Source organism: Sceloporus occidentalis, unplaced genomic scaffold (genome assembly GCF_023333645.1).
Source record: "Sceloporus occidentalis isolate IW3139 unplaced genomic scaffold, rSceOcc1.0.p SCAF_4, whole genome shotgun sequence".
In the NCBI taxonomy this organism is placed as follows: Eukaryota; Metazoa; Chordata; class Lepidosauria; order Squamata; family Phrynosomatidae; genus Sceloporus; species Sceloporus occidentalis.
Window position 1 is genome coordinate 149,189,846 of NW_028316984.1, and position 14,360 is coordinate 149,204,205.

A 14,360-nucleotide genomic window follows, 5' to 3' on the forward strand; every position below is an offset into this window, starting at 1 on the left:
TCATAATCTAAGGGGTTTTTAGAACAAAAAAATCTATATTTCAGTCAGTTACATGAATCAACACCATGTAAGTTCATCTTTGCTTGCGTCATTATATTCTGGCTTCAGTAATTAATGCTTGTTTCTGAGGTCATATACTGGCTGATAGATTTACTTTCTGCTTTCACTAAAATATTAATATGAAAATTAAAAATGGAGTGTTGCTGTAACATAGTAAACATCTCTCTTTTAATTTGCATTTTATTAATATTTCAGGACTTCTCTTTTCTGAGATAATTGGAATTGGACCTTCTAACTCAAGTCAGAACTCAGTCTCTAGCTGCTGAGACAACACAAGAAAAAATACTAGAACACCTTCTTTAGAGCAGTGCATCTTAAGCTATCTGATGGGGGGGGGGGGTAGCAACATTTTCCCCCAATATGTCATGGATCAGCACCATATTTGGCTACAACTGTTTTCCTTTCTTTCCTAGAAGTTCTCCTGCAACTGGCAGCAGAATGCCCAGGGACCAGAACTAGTCCATAGATCCCCAATCTGAGCAGCTCTATTTAAAAAACAAAAACAACATTGGGGTGCTATAACAAAAGATAGAAAGATAGAAAGCTTAACTTTGTCATTACCCTTGTGTTATAAGTTAAATATAATATATTTTATATTTCTGCCAAGAATTAAAAGGTGCTTTGTCCTTGCACGCATGTGAGTAGTGAAATCATCTCTCATGGCAGAGTCCTAAAGATATTTTACTCTTTTTCCTGTTACTCACGTGCCTCCAGGGGCACAGCATCATTCTTTGATGCAGTATTTAGATCTAGGGCTAGAATCCTATACTCATTTTTTAGAAGTAAGCCTAATTGAACTTAATGGGATTTACTTCTCAGTAGATATATAAAAAACAGAAGACTAACCAAGTTGGATCAAAATCTTAAATTCTGTTTACACTGTGTCCATAAGTTGCCTATGGGAAATGCACTAGCATGACTGAAGTGCAACTGTACTGTCTATTTCACATTCCCAAGCAAATGATGGATAGAGGAATTATGCTTCTGATATTGGAATAGGTACATAGCCATCCAGACTAGTAGCCTCATCCTTAATTAATATATCTAACCCCCCCCCCCTTTTAAAGATATCCAAACTGGCAGCAAAAAATCCCGCATGTGCAGTAAATTCCACAGTTTAATTATGAACTGTGTGAAGAAGCATTTCAATTTATCTGTCCTCAGTCTCTCACCATTCAGCTCCAATCCATGACTTTCAACTCTAGTATTATAAAAAAAGGCAGAAAAATATCATGTATATTTTTTCAGCTATCATGCATCATTTACATATACAAGCTTTTCTCTGTAAATGTATATATGACATAAGTAAAGGTAAAGGTAGTCCCTTGACATGAATGTCTAGTCGTACCTGACTGTAGGGGGCAGTGCTCATCTCTGCTACTAAGCTGAAGAGCCAGCGTTGTCTGAGGACTGCTCTGGTGGTCATGTGGCCAGCATGTCTACACCAAATGCTGTTACCTTCCCACCAAAGTGGTACCTATTGGTCTACTTGCATTTACATGCTTTCGAACTGCAGGGTTGGCAGAATTTGGGACTAGTGACGGGAGCTCACCTCATCATGCACACTCTGAGTTCTAACTGCCAAACTTCTGATCATCAGAATTGACACCTTAACCACTAAGCCACCATATCCTACCTTTTCTGAAACAATGGATTGATACAAATTTAACAATGCTTAGAGTAATCCTATTGAACTTGATGAGGCAAGTAATTTTTACGTCCCATTGATTTCACAGCATCTACTGTACACATGACTAAGTCTGGATCTATCCCAGTAAAAAAATCACTACATAAAATGCCCTGTTGTAGAATTAAATCATGTAAGGCAGTATTTTCTTTTTATTATTTCTTTTTATAACTCACTTCAAAGTTTCTGTTGACATTTGCAGGTTATAGTTCTTCTCTGTTTCAGGTAGCTTTGAAAATTCCACCAGACAAGGGTGTTGTCTTTTATTATCATCTCGTATCTATAAGGCAGTTTATAAAACAGACTTTCAGCAATTTTAGACATTTTTTCATCCAAATAAAAATAGGCTTCTTTGTTCCACAGATAAAATTTGAGAGCACAGCCAACCACCATAAGTCTTAAGTGGACTCTTTTTCAGAAAAATATACTGATAAGTAGCACTACACAAACTATAACAAATGAAATATAGAAGATCCATGAAATAAGTAATACTTATTTCTCCCAGAAACCTCAGATATATGCTGAGTTCAGAACCTACAGGTATTGAACATAGCTGTGACTGGTTGGAGCAATTGTAACAGCTCCAACTATCAAGTGCCACTAGTTTCTGTCCCCTTGCTGGGACTACTGTAACTAAGTATCTAAAATGTCATAATTATGTAACCTATATCTGGTTTCTCACAGATATAGTAACCCATAATACTGCAAAAGTACATCATAGTTGTAGACTGAGATCATAATAACAGGCAGATTTTGATTGAACATTATGTAAACCAACTTAAAGCAGCTTACTGAGTGCTGTTAGACAGGTGAAAACCTTTTGAAAAATATGGGAGCCAACCAACTGTTCTAGGATCCATCTTTTAAGCATCAATAGGGATAAAAATGTGGTAGTGTGCAGAGGTTATCATTTTTTTTAAATTGCGAGTTCTGATCTTTCTTTTTCTGTCCACATCTGCATCATTAAGAGACTTCAGGGCTTACTCCAATTTGGAAGTTTCATATTTTACAATTCCTTCAGTGAGAGGCTGGTATTGCGATTACTAAATTTTAAGGTGGAAGCTGATTGTTTAATACAATGTATGACACTCTGCAATATGCTTGCTTTTTAACGTGTAGACTACTTATATTGGCCAGCAGCAATTTCCTCACATTTTGGAACATGCCTTATCTGCATGTACCTTAAGTCTTCTCTTAAAGATTTTGATTCCCAAACGTAGCGTTAACATTTCCCATGTATCACCGCTGCAAGGCATTATTATTATTATTATTATTATTATTATTATTATTATTAACCTTTATTTATAAAGCGCTGTAAATTGCCATATTCTAGAAGGGGAAAACACCAGGTTTTCTAGCTGTTCACATTATATTTTCTGGCTATGGCACTCTGTTGCTCTTTACTCAAAAATTATGATTTTAATATATCTGAAAGCTGATTTTTAAAATTATCCCAAGTTCTCACAAGTCTTGTGTTCCCACACATTAAAAATGTACCTTGCCATAGGTCCAACCAAGTTCTATTTTATTCATTCCCCAAAGTTCATGAATGTTTTCTGCAAGCTTGTCTCTTATCTTCTCAAGATGGAGAGGCAAAACAATCTATGAAGAAATGTTTATAAGACATTACAGCATGATAAAAAAAATTCTTAGTAAAAGTTTGGTTTTTTAATTAATGAGGAGATCATGGTTTATAAAATACACATTAAAAGAGCAATGTACTATTAAGTAAAGGTGCCCTGATGCACTGAATATTCAATCAAATATGTGTTACATACTGGTATTTTATTTTAAACATACCTGGCTGGTGTCAATTGGACATGGAATAAAATAAGCTTGGGAGACAAATTGCGTTGTACCAAGCAAATCTCTAATTCCATTAGAATCTCTTTTATATTCTTTCACTGGCTCCAATTTCATCTTCTCTTTTGGAAGCAAGGCTTCATAGCAAGGCACATAACCAGTAGGAGGTAGAAACTTGAACTCTCCATGGCGCCCACCCATTAAGAAACGCACTCTATCCAAATGAAAATGGGGGGGGGGGATGTAATAATATTTAGGGACAGTAATATTAATACAGTAAACAGATAATACATCACAGCTGATAACAGAAAATGTTTTTTGGATGTTTTAACCCAGCAGCTGCAGCATTCCATGACAAAAAGTAGTATCAAAATTATAAATGATTGACAATGGAAGTCACACATTTTACTGGGACACAGAATTGCAGAGGCTGAAAGGACAGACAAGACAATGATTTCCTGGAGCTACACAGAGAGCTTAACATGCAGTTTTTGTTAAATTTTGTAAAATCTAATGTTTGTACTTGTGAATTCAAGTTCTTAGACTGAATGCTCAAGAGTAAAAAAACTTTATACAAAGATACAAGAGATCAAAGTTCAAATAACTTGGCTATTTTTTTCAAACTCTATATGGAATAATGAAAACTGTTATATATTGATGTAGTAAACCACAATGTATTAACAAAGCATGGGGTGTTCTTGGCAAGATTTGTTCAGAATGGGATTTGACTTTCCCTCCCTCTGAGGCTGAGTGAGTGTGACTTGCTCAAAGTCATTCAGGAGGTTTCCATGGCTGAGCAGAGATTCACACCCTGGTCTCCAGAGTTATAGTCTGATGCTCAAACCACTACTCCACACTGCCTCTCTGTCCATAAGCCTCCTGAAATGCAATTCTCCTATCAAACAAGTCTACAGTTTAGTGCTAACCAAGCTGATGTCTGTGCCACTGATTTTTGGGAGGAGCATCAAGTATGCATTGAAAATGACTTAACTTTGGCTGAAATTTTGCTTTTACTAAAATAATATATTAAGTGAAAAGTGGCCATTGTTTGGTATAAAAAGAGAGGATGACAGGAATAATTTTTAAATAAGCAGTTAAAGAATGTAGTCAAGCCTGAAAAGGGCATAAAGTTAACACAACTGAATCTTAGAGGTCTTCTTCCTGTTTCTTTTGTGCAACTGAGCAGTAACACAGAGGCCATACCAATTCATCACTGTTTTTAAAATCCTTTTATGTGAGAAAAGAGTTTGACCTCTTGTTGATGCTGCCAAGAAAGATCTCCATTAGTGCCAGATATGGTGCTATGTGTAGGCACTTCACCATTCATAAATGAAAGAGACCTAAATCATTTCATAGAGGTCATGAAAAAGTGCATTAAATAATCATTCATTCCGTGCCAATGTGGGAAGAACTCTATCTAAAGACAAGAGGTGTCAAAGGTTCTATAGTTTATTGTCCATTATCTATGACAGGTTTTCAATGTAACATTTTCTCTTCATGACTGATAGCTACAAACTACTTCAGAAGTCATATGGCATGAACAGGTTTTGTGTGTTCAGTGCAATTGCTTGGTAAAGCATATTAAACACTTAACTGGAAAGAGGACTCTTACTTACTTGACACCTGCTGAAAAGCTCACTACAGGAAAAAAAAGTCCATCAATGTTAAAATTCTCAAACATTCCTTGCACAGGCTGTCCATTAATACGAAAAGAAATGCTGGGTGCACCCAAATCCAAACAGCAGCTGACAACATCTTCAGATGCTAGCAAATGTTGATTGACAGATGCAACAGCTCTGGGTATTCGGCCTAATAAGCAGACAGTCAGGTAAAGAAAACATTTGTTGATCAGTTCACTTAGAACGTAAAGAGAAGAAACTGTGTATGGGAAGAACAGTAAATACTCAAAGAACAGTCTTTCTTTCAAATGCTTTTCATTCAATGGTCAAAAACTGATATACATTTGGAGATGTTTAAAGATATAATGTGGTCTGTATTTTACAGTAAGCTAAGCAAATTGTCACATCTTGGATTAATATGTAGGTTGAAACATGTCCTTTATATTATGCATTTCTCTGAATTTTGTGATGCAGTTCTTGGGCCATAAAAGGCGTATTTCAAGAAGAAATGCACACACATTTTAGGGAAAAATAAATTCACCTTGAATGTGATTTTTTTGTATACGTGTGTGCATTTTAAAATTAAAATTGAAGGAATTGCAGTCTACCCTATTATTCTATTAATACCCTATTATTATCTCTTCCATTTGAATTCCTGCCATAGGGAGGAAAATAGTAACTGGTATATAAACTGAATCTCAGATTTTACCTAATATAAGAAAAGTAGTACTCACATTGGGGCAAAACAGACCACCCTTGACAAAGCCGGATTGGGGCTTCAGCAACCACATACCACAGCCCCAATCTGCCTTTTTTGGTGATAAAAAGGAGCAGCAAACAGCTGCTCCTTTTTACACCAGTAAAAAGCCAACGTTTCAGCCCTGCTGTGGTGGGAAGCTGGCTTTAAGGTGCTACGGCAATGTGCAGCATATAAATGCTGCACTGCCAGAGCATCCAGAAGCTGGTCCCCATGTAAATGGCCGGGTGACTTGAAGCTGGCTTCTGGGCATCTTTGGAGCATGCATAGTTTGCACGCTATGCCCCCAAACCAGCTGGAAGTTGGCTCTTTAATGCCAGTCTGTTCTGGCCCATTGTTTCAGTAATAAACACCCACAAGCTCACAAAACAACATTCCTATTCACGCATAAAATTCAAACCTTTAATATGGCAACACTTCATTTTGTATTCTCTATATGCCATCATGTCCTCAATTCCTTTTTTTTAAAAAAAACAACCACCTTAACTGATGATGTGTATCAAATATGTATTCGTCTTACAAAAATATTACTAATTATAACCATAGTAAAAAAACTCTCTGTGAACTAGATTGTACAAAAAGAAAACTCATCTGCATTCCTATTATTCAGTTTCATACACTTTTGAAAGGTTCAATTTTCCATTTGATTTAACACAACAAAGGTGTTTTGCTACACAGCTCCCATGAATTTAAATTGGGTATATAGGAAGATTCAGTTCTATGGATTGTAACCAAAATTCTTGAAGGGAAAATAAATAAATAAATAAAACCAATTAGCATGACACATTTTAAAGGCTCCGGAGAGAGCATATCCATTTAATGAATTGGATTTTGGAGAGATACCCAACTTGCTTTCAAGCCCAACTGTACTATGAGAAACCTCCTGTGGCAGTATATGTTTGCCCCAGGCTGAAAGCCACAATGGAAGCAGCAGCAGTGCACACTGGAAAGAGTAATGGGGCACACACCTGTGGTGCGCATGCACTACTGAGCCGTCGCACTGCCGTGGGCACGAACCCCATTACTTTAAATGGTACTCGAGCATGCAAGGAATTTCCCTTACCCAGGGGGCTCCGAAATGGATCTCCCACGTAACGGAAGGGACCACTGTAGTTTGTTTATGATGCATGCATGGCAACAAAGACATTTTGGAGGGCATTGTCAGGATATTTTTGCCCCAGGCTGTGTAAAATATGTCAGGTGCATGGAATGGGTTAAAGAGGAAATGCTGATTCAGAGGAGCATGGAGATGAGTCATAGCAGGTCAAAGCTGCACTGTGGCTACATGAGAGGAAGCTGATGAAACACTAGCAGGCGGTTGGATCAGAATCCTAGCTGTATTTGCATATATAATGATGAATGCTCAGTACACAGTGTGGTGGTGTGGATGTCAGTTGATGGCAGAGCATTATGCTGGTTTGTGTAAATATTGCTGTATCGTGATTGTAAATATTTGCTGCAACTAAAATTAAAAGCCTCTTCAGAAGAACCTCAGCAGTTGTGAACTACTTCCAGATTTAGTGGTGTTTATCTTCCTGGCTGGCAGTCTTCTGCGTGTGGACACAGTTGTACCTCAGCGCTAACACATTTTTTTAAAAAAAATAGGGAAGACACTCACTTGGTTTATTTCAAAATAAAGATTGTGGCTAATTTCAGTGGTGCAGTGGAAATATTAGCAGCAGTAGGATGTTAGACCGCTCTTGAAAAACCCCTCCCTTGATCCCCTGGACATGAAAAATTATAGGCCTGTTTCTCCTCTACCATTTTTGAACAAGGTGATCAAGAGGGCAGTTGCTCTTCAGCTCCAAATGGTCTTGGATGAAGCCGATTTTCTTGATCCATTTCAAATGAGCTTCAGGACCGGGTACGGGGTGGAGACTGCCATGGTCGCTCTAACTGATGACCTTCATCTAGGCATTGACAGTGGGAGTGTGACCCTGTTGGTGCTGCTAGACCTCTCAGTGGCATTCGATACAATAGACCACAACATCTTCCTGGAATGCCTGAGAGAGTTAGGAATTGGAGGCACTGCATTGCAGTGGTTCCGTTCCTTCCTCTCAGGCAGGATCCAGAGGGTGATGCTCAGGGACAGTTGCTCTTCAAAAACAGAGCTTAATTGTGGTGTCCCTCAAGGCACCATCCTGTCCCCGATGCTATTTAACATTTATATGAAGCTGCTGGGAGAAATCATGCGTGGAGACGGGGCTGGGTGTTATCAGTATGGTGATGACACCCAAATATATTTCTCCATGTCCCAGTCATCAACAACAAGAACAGATGGCATCTCTCCCCTCATCCAGTATCTTCAGGCAGTAATGGATTGGATGAGGGAAAACAAGCTCAAATTGAATCCAGACAAAACGGAGGTACTTACAGTCTGGGGGTGCTACTTGACCTGTCGCTTCAGATGAGGAATCAGGTAAATGCGATGGTCAAGAGCACCTGTTATCAGCTTCAGCTGATACGCCAGCTGCGCCCTTTCCTGGAATGGGGATGACCTCAAAACAGTAGTACATGTGCTGGTAACCTGAAGACATGATTTTTGCAATGCACTCTACATGGGGCTACCCTTGTGCCTTGTCCGGAAACTCCAGTTGGTACAGCATATGGCAGCCAGGTTGGTCACAGGAACAGCAAGGAGTGACCATATAACACCAACATTGAAGTCACTCCACTGGCTGCCTATTAGTTTCCAGGCACAGTACAAGGTGTTGGTTATCACCTTTAAAGCACTACATGGCTTCGGCCCAACCTATCTAAGAGATTGCCTGCTTCCATACAATCCGCCCCGTACACTCAGGACCTCTGGGAGGAATTTACTACAGCCCTTAAAGAACAGGCATGGCCACCTCCCAGAGGACATTTTCTGCTGCTGCTACCAATTTATAGAATGGCCTGCCGGATGAGATCTGTCAAATTACCAATCTAGGGAGCTTCAAAAAAGTAATTAAGACGGATCTCTTCCAGCAGGACTTCCCAAAATAAAATACTTGGCCATCTATCGAACTCTGCCCATGGTTATTATTTGGATTAATTGGATTTTAGCATGTTAGTTTTAATCTTATATCGTTTAATTTTGTTTTGAGAGGAGTACTATGTATATATAGATGTATTTTAGTTTGTTGTATGCCGCTATGATTGCCTGGCAAAAAGTGGGATAGAAATAAAAAAATTATTATTATTTTTATTTTGTATTGGAAGGCAATGGGGCCCCTCTGCTCATCCCTGACCTCATAGCTGTGTGTGGGTTTACATGTCTTCAAGTCACTTGTTGAATTATCATGACCTCACTGATTACATAAGGTTTTCATAGGCAAGGTATATACAGAGGTGGTTCACATTGCATTTGTCTTAAATATAGCCTAAAGTACTAAATATTCTTTGGTCATGCCATGATCCAAGTAGTAATCAGGCATGCCCCTGCTTTGCTTCCAAGACCAGATGGGATTTGGTGCCTTCAGGGTCTTTGGTCCCCTGATATAATACTTTGAGAACTTAATTTTCATCCACAAATATTTGTGTAGCAAAAGGGGTGGTTCTGAATAGGCAAAAGCGTTCTCTGAAAAACAGCTATACTTTGGGAATGTTAACTTTGTTTGTTTTTATTCCATTTTAAGCCAATTCTTACCAGACCACAGATGAAGTCCATCAAAACCATATGAGTATAAGTCATCACCAACTCCATTGCCTCCCCATCCTTCTCCACCTCCAGGATAAGGAGCATAGCCTGATGTTGAGGCCCAGCCAACTCGGAGATGTGTAGGTTCTGCCGTTAAAAAGGGGTCTACTTGATCAATTATTAGTTCAAAATACCATTTCTTATATTGCGCTGAGCCTTCAGCAATTCCCAGAAATATGTTTGGCCTCATACTAAAAGGGACAGACAAGAAATAATGTATAAAATGGCCTGTATTACTACATGCACCACTACATACATACCTAATTCCATATTTATTTACTTACTACATTAAAGCCATAGTAATTTTAAAAAATGCTTAATATAATAAAGCAGGTTAATAGTAGACAAATCATATACCAAAATAATGGTATGGAGCTACCCAATAGCCAAGAGAACACAGAATAGTAAAATGAACGCTTCTGGACAGATTGGGTTTTTTAGCATATGCTGGGAAGGAGCGTTTATTTGCACTGGGTAGCCTTGGTTTCAAGGGAACACACAGTTGCCTAGTTTTGTTTGCTTCTTTCCTGGTTTGTTTGTTTGAATCAATAATGCATTTACACTGCAGCCTTGGGGTAATTTTGTAGGTATGATACTTTTAAAAAATGATATGACTTTGAAAGATATGGTGTACTATTGGTACTACTTTCCATTTTTTGTTACAGACATATCCCATAAAAGTAAAAAAAATACATAAAACACAATCTATGCAATTGATATATACACGGTACCTTGTCACATCATTCACCAGTCGTGTTTGCAAGAGCAGATCTCTTCGTGGAAGAAGATTATCACAGATTAAGTTCTGATTAGCACGCACTGCTACTCCATTACACAGACAGAGAGAACATAGTACATCAAGAACCTGGGAGACATTAGAAACTGATCTTAGAAGCATTCATTACAAGACACAACCCTGTTCTTTTTGTTTAATTAAGCCAAGTTATAAATCAGGTGCAAGAACTGAAAATATAAATAACTTTTGCAGAATTCTCCACTCTGTACCTCTCTTCCTTGACTATAGTTAAGTAAAAGTACCCATAGCTTATCTATAACTGCTTATCTGTAACTGTGGTTCTTCCAGTGTTATTTGTGCCCTAACACAAATGGGTATTACATTTGTGCAGAGCCACCAACAGGATGGTGCAGAGCTGCGTACCTGGCAAGAACTCCACCATATTCCCTTCATACATCCTCTGTCACATCAGTGCATCTTCTCTCCTCCATTCCTTAATCCAGTGAGACAAAAACAGAGGACTTGAGAAGAGGAGAGATAAGCCGATTGTGAAAGGGCACAGATAACCACTCAAAGAACCACAGTTATCTGTTCTTCATTGTGGTCTCTGTGCTTCAAATGGATAACTAGCAAGCTCATCAATGGAGGCAAGTCAGATCACTGTAAGATGGAACAGAGCACACCCCAACCAAATGAAGCATCCACCAAAGTTCTAGTGCCCAAATGATAGTGAAAGATAAATTTAGATAGGTAAGACAACATGGCAGCCTTGCCAAGTTCTGGTAATAAGACATCCTGCAACAAAGCAGCCGAGGTAGCCAGAGTCCTTACTGAGTGTCTCCTAACAGTTTCAGGCAGAGGCTTTTTAGCCAAAGAGTATGCCAAATAACATTGACCACCCACTTGGAAAAACACTGCAGAGGAACTGGTAAGCCTTTCATTAGGCCACCATAGCAGAGAAATAGGTGAGGAGATTTACAGATCAGTTTAGCTCCTTGTAGCCAGAATTCCAAAGTCCTGTGAATATCTAGAGAATGAAGGACGATGTCCTATAGCATGGTAGGAAACAGGTAAAATAATGTCCTTGGCTTTACAAACTTTCTTATCTTTAATGATTTTCTTTTTCTTCTTTTTGGTAGGCTACACTGAGGTTATAGGATGAACAGATCACATTGAAGGGACATTGGTGCTGGTGCTGAGATAGCATAGGAGTCCCCTTCTATGACAATAGAAGCAGCAGTCAGGACCAAAGACACTGAGGCCTCTTCCATCAAAACTGAGGCAGACAGGTCCATAGCAAAGTAGGCAATATCCTCAAATCCACCCAAAAGTTGTCATTTGTGTAGACTTTTTGGATGCCATCTTGTGAGTCCTTGAAAGAAGAATGAAGCTGTGAACAGTGGTTTATTAATGGAGCTTTGTCTGTGACTTGGAATCATAGGATCATAGAGTTGGAAGAGACCACAAGGTCCATCCAACTCCATGCCAGGCAGATATATATATATATATATATATATATATATATATATATATATATATATATTCAAAGCACTTCTGACAGATGGTCATCCAGTCTCTGTTTAAAAACCTCCAAAGGAGACTCCACCACACTCTAAGGAAGCATATTCCACTGTCAAACAGGTTTTACTATCAGGAAGTTATTCCTAATGTTATGTCCCTAATGTTTTCTCCTGTAGTCTGAATTCATCATCATCATCATCATCATCATCATCATCATCATCATCATCATCATCATCCTGTTTATTTATAGCCTGCTTTTCCAAAAGAGATCAAAGCAGGTTACAACAAGGGTATAAAACATTATACAATTTAGACAACAGTATATAAACATCATAAAAACATTCCAGAATTAAAAACACAATAAAACCACAGAACTAAAAACCATAGCTGAAAAACAGAACTAGCTGGAAAGCAGCATTGCTTTGTGTCCTAGTCTCTGGAGCAGTAAAAAACAGGGTTGCTCCTTCTTTGAAAAATTGCTTCCAATAATGCAGTTTTAGATGGGAAAACCTGTTTTTCAAGTCCTGAGAATAAAGCTTTTAAAAAAATGATATCCTTTAAAATGAATTTGAGGTCCTTAGCTACTGGTGTCAACGAACCTCTTAACTACTATAAAAGAAAAGGGAGATTCGCTCCAGAGAAGGATAACCGATTCTTGAAGTTAGCTCCCAGTTTGTCATCAGTGGTCAGCAACGAATTAAAACTACTACAGGATGTGCTCATACTGGAAAATAATTAATTCTGAGGACTTTGATTTAGCATGAATATAGAAACAAATCTGTACTTAGTATTCACTCTTGTCTTTGTTGTTTGTAAAGAAACTAGTTCTCATCATTATGCATTTACTTCCTTTCTCAATACAATAACCAGATGATAATATAAAGACTCATTCACATTGATGATCATTTTTTCCTGCAGATTAATGACATATCTTGAACTTTCCAAACATACCTTATGGTTGCGCCCATGCTTATCCAATAATGAGATGATAGATTTGATGTGTCCTTCTTCTATCAAATTTAAAGCTTCTGGGCTTTCAATCAAGATGCAGTGTAACACTTCTAAAATACCTGTATGAAAGCCACAGGAAAAGAGAGCATTCTGACATTTAAGAAACAGAATAGACTGTACCTCATTCAAAAAACTGAAAAAATAACATCACAAGGGAAAAAAAGTCATTACTAATTCATTAGTATCTGTGCCTTATAAAGAATGAAGTTGTTTTTTAAAGACTTTGGGGTGCCAGAAGAAAATTTTCTCACTTTAAGTCTGGAGTTTCAAAATGTATCTTGTGTGTGTGTGTGTGTGTGTGTGTGTGTGTGTGTGTGTGTGTGTGTGTATTCCTTCAAGTTGCCTGTTGATTTATGGCGACCCCATAAATTTGATAGGGTTTTCTTAGGTAAGGAATACTCAGAGGTGGTTTTCCCACTTCCTTCCTCTGAAATATAGCTTACAGCATCTGGTATTTGTTGGTATCCCATCAACATACTAAAAAGGACTTCCAAGGTCAGATGGAATCTGTTGCCTTTAGGTTATTTAGGCATTACCAGGCATAAAATAGAGGTAAAATGTAAGTATATCCATCTTGCAGTGCCTCTATCCAAGGCCAGCAAAGTCACCATAATCTCCCTATTAAATTACTACATTAGTAATGAAATGTTCACATCTTCAGTTTTCCAAATAAAAATAAAGCAGCCACCAGCAATGCACATTTTCTGATCATTATTGATTTTAGTTTGATGTATCATCAATCAGTTGTGTTCGAATAAGAGACACTGTAGAAAAGCTAAGTTTTTATTCATAAAATGTGTATCTCATAAAATGGGTCCTTTTAGTGCTTCCGAGAGTCCATAATAAAGACGTGCAGAAACCTGTGATTTAATATTTAATTAAGTATGCAATCTAAACATTTACTGACTCATTTTTTCTATGTAGTATTTTCATTAAAAACACAAATATGTGATACAGTGTGCACTCATCATACACAGGCACACCATACATGGCTTTCAGCATACACTGAAAGCCACATGCCAGAAGAGGCAATGGCACATGCGCCACAGGCACAAGCCCCATTGTTTTCAATGGGGTTCCACCATACATGGTATTTCCCTTCTGTGGGGGGGAAGGTCCACAACAGATCCCCCCACGTAAGGGAAGGGTACACTCTGTAATCAAAGCCCACATCCTTTAATGTAAGAATGTGTAAAGTGTGGTCCCTGAATCTTGTGCAAACCCCCAGGTCTTTTCTGTTGCGTCTGGGCCTCCAGGGTGTCAAAATCTTTTTTTGGGAAAAAAGATTTCTTTTTTTTTTTACTGCAGATTTCCTTTAAAAGTCCTCAGGAAGGTAACGTCACCACATTTTGCACCTCCTGAGTGGTTTTTGTTTAGAGCAGGAAGTGAACTGTAAGTCACTTTGTGTTCTGAAAAAGACCTTTCCTAGGACTATATGAAAGAGGGAGAGACTAAAAAGGTGTCAAAAATCCTCCATGCTCCCTAAA

At 38.2% G+C, this 14,360-nt stretch overlaps 1 protein-coding gene across 1 annotated transcript in view; it reads right to left on the reverse strand.

The window, feature by feature from the left end:
• RYR3 (ryanodine receptor 3) overlaps positions 1–14,360 on the reverse strand; it is a 442,959-nt gene that overhangs the window by 298,856 nt on the left and 129,743 nt on the right. The window contains exons 16-22 of the mRNA XM_089521997.1: positions 12,814–12,932; positions 10,337–10,470; positions 9,555–9,796; positions 5,167–5,359; positions 3,548–3,764; positions 3,245–3,349; positions 1,924–2,027 (exon numbers count right to left, since the gene is read on the reverse strand). Of these exons, the coding sequence (XP_089378123.1) occupies positions 1,924–2,027; positions 3,245–3,349; positions 3,548–3,764; positions 5,167–5,359; positions 9,555–9,796; positions 10,337–10,470; positions 12,814–12,932 (1,114 nt within the window). The remainder of the gene's footprint in view (positions 1–1,923; positions 2,028–3,244; positions 3,350–3,547; positions 3,765–5,166; positions 5,360–9,554; positions 9,797–10,336; positions 10,471–12,813; positions 12,933–14,360) is intronic.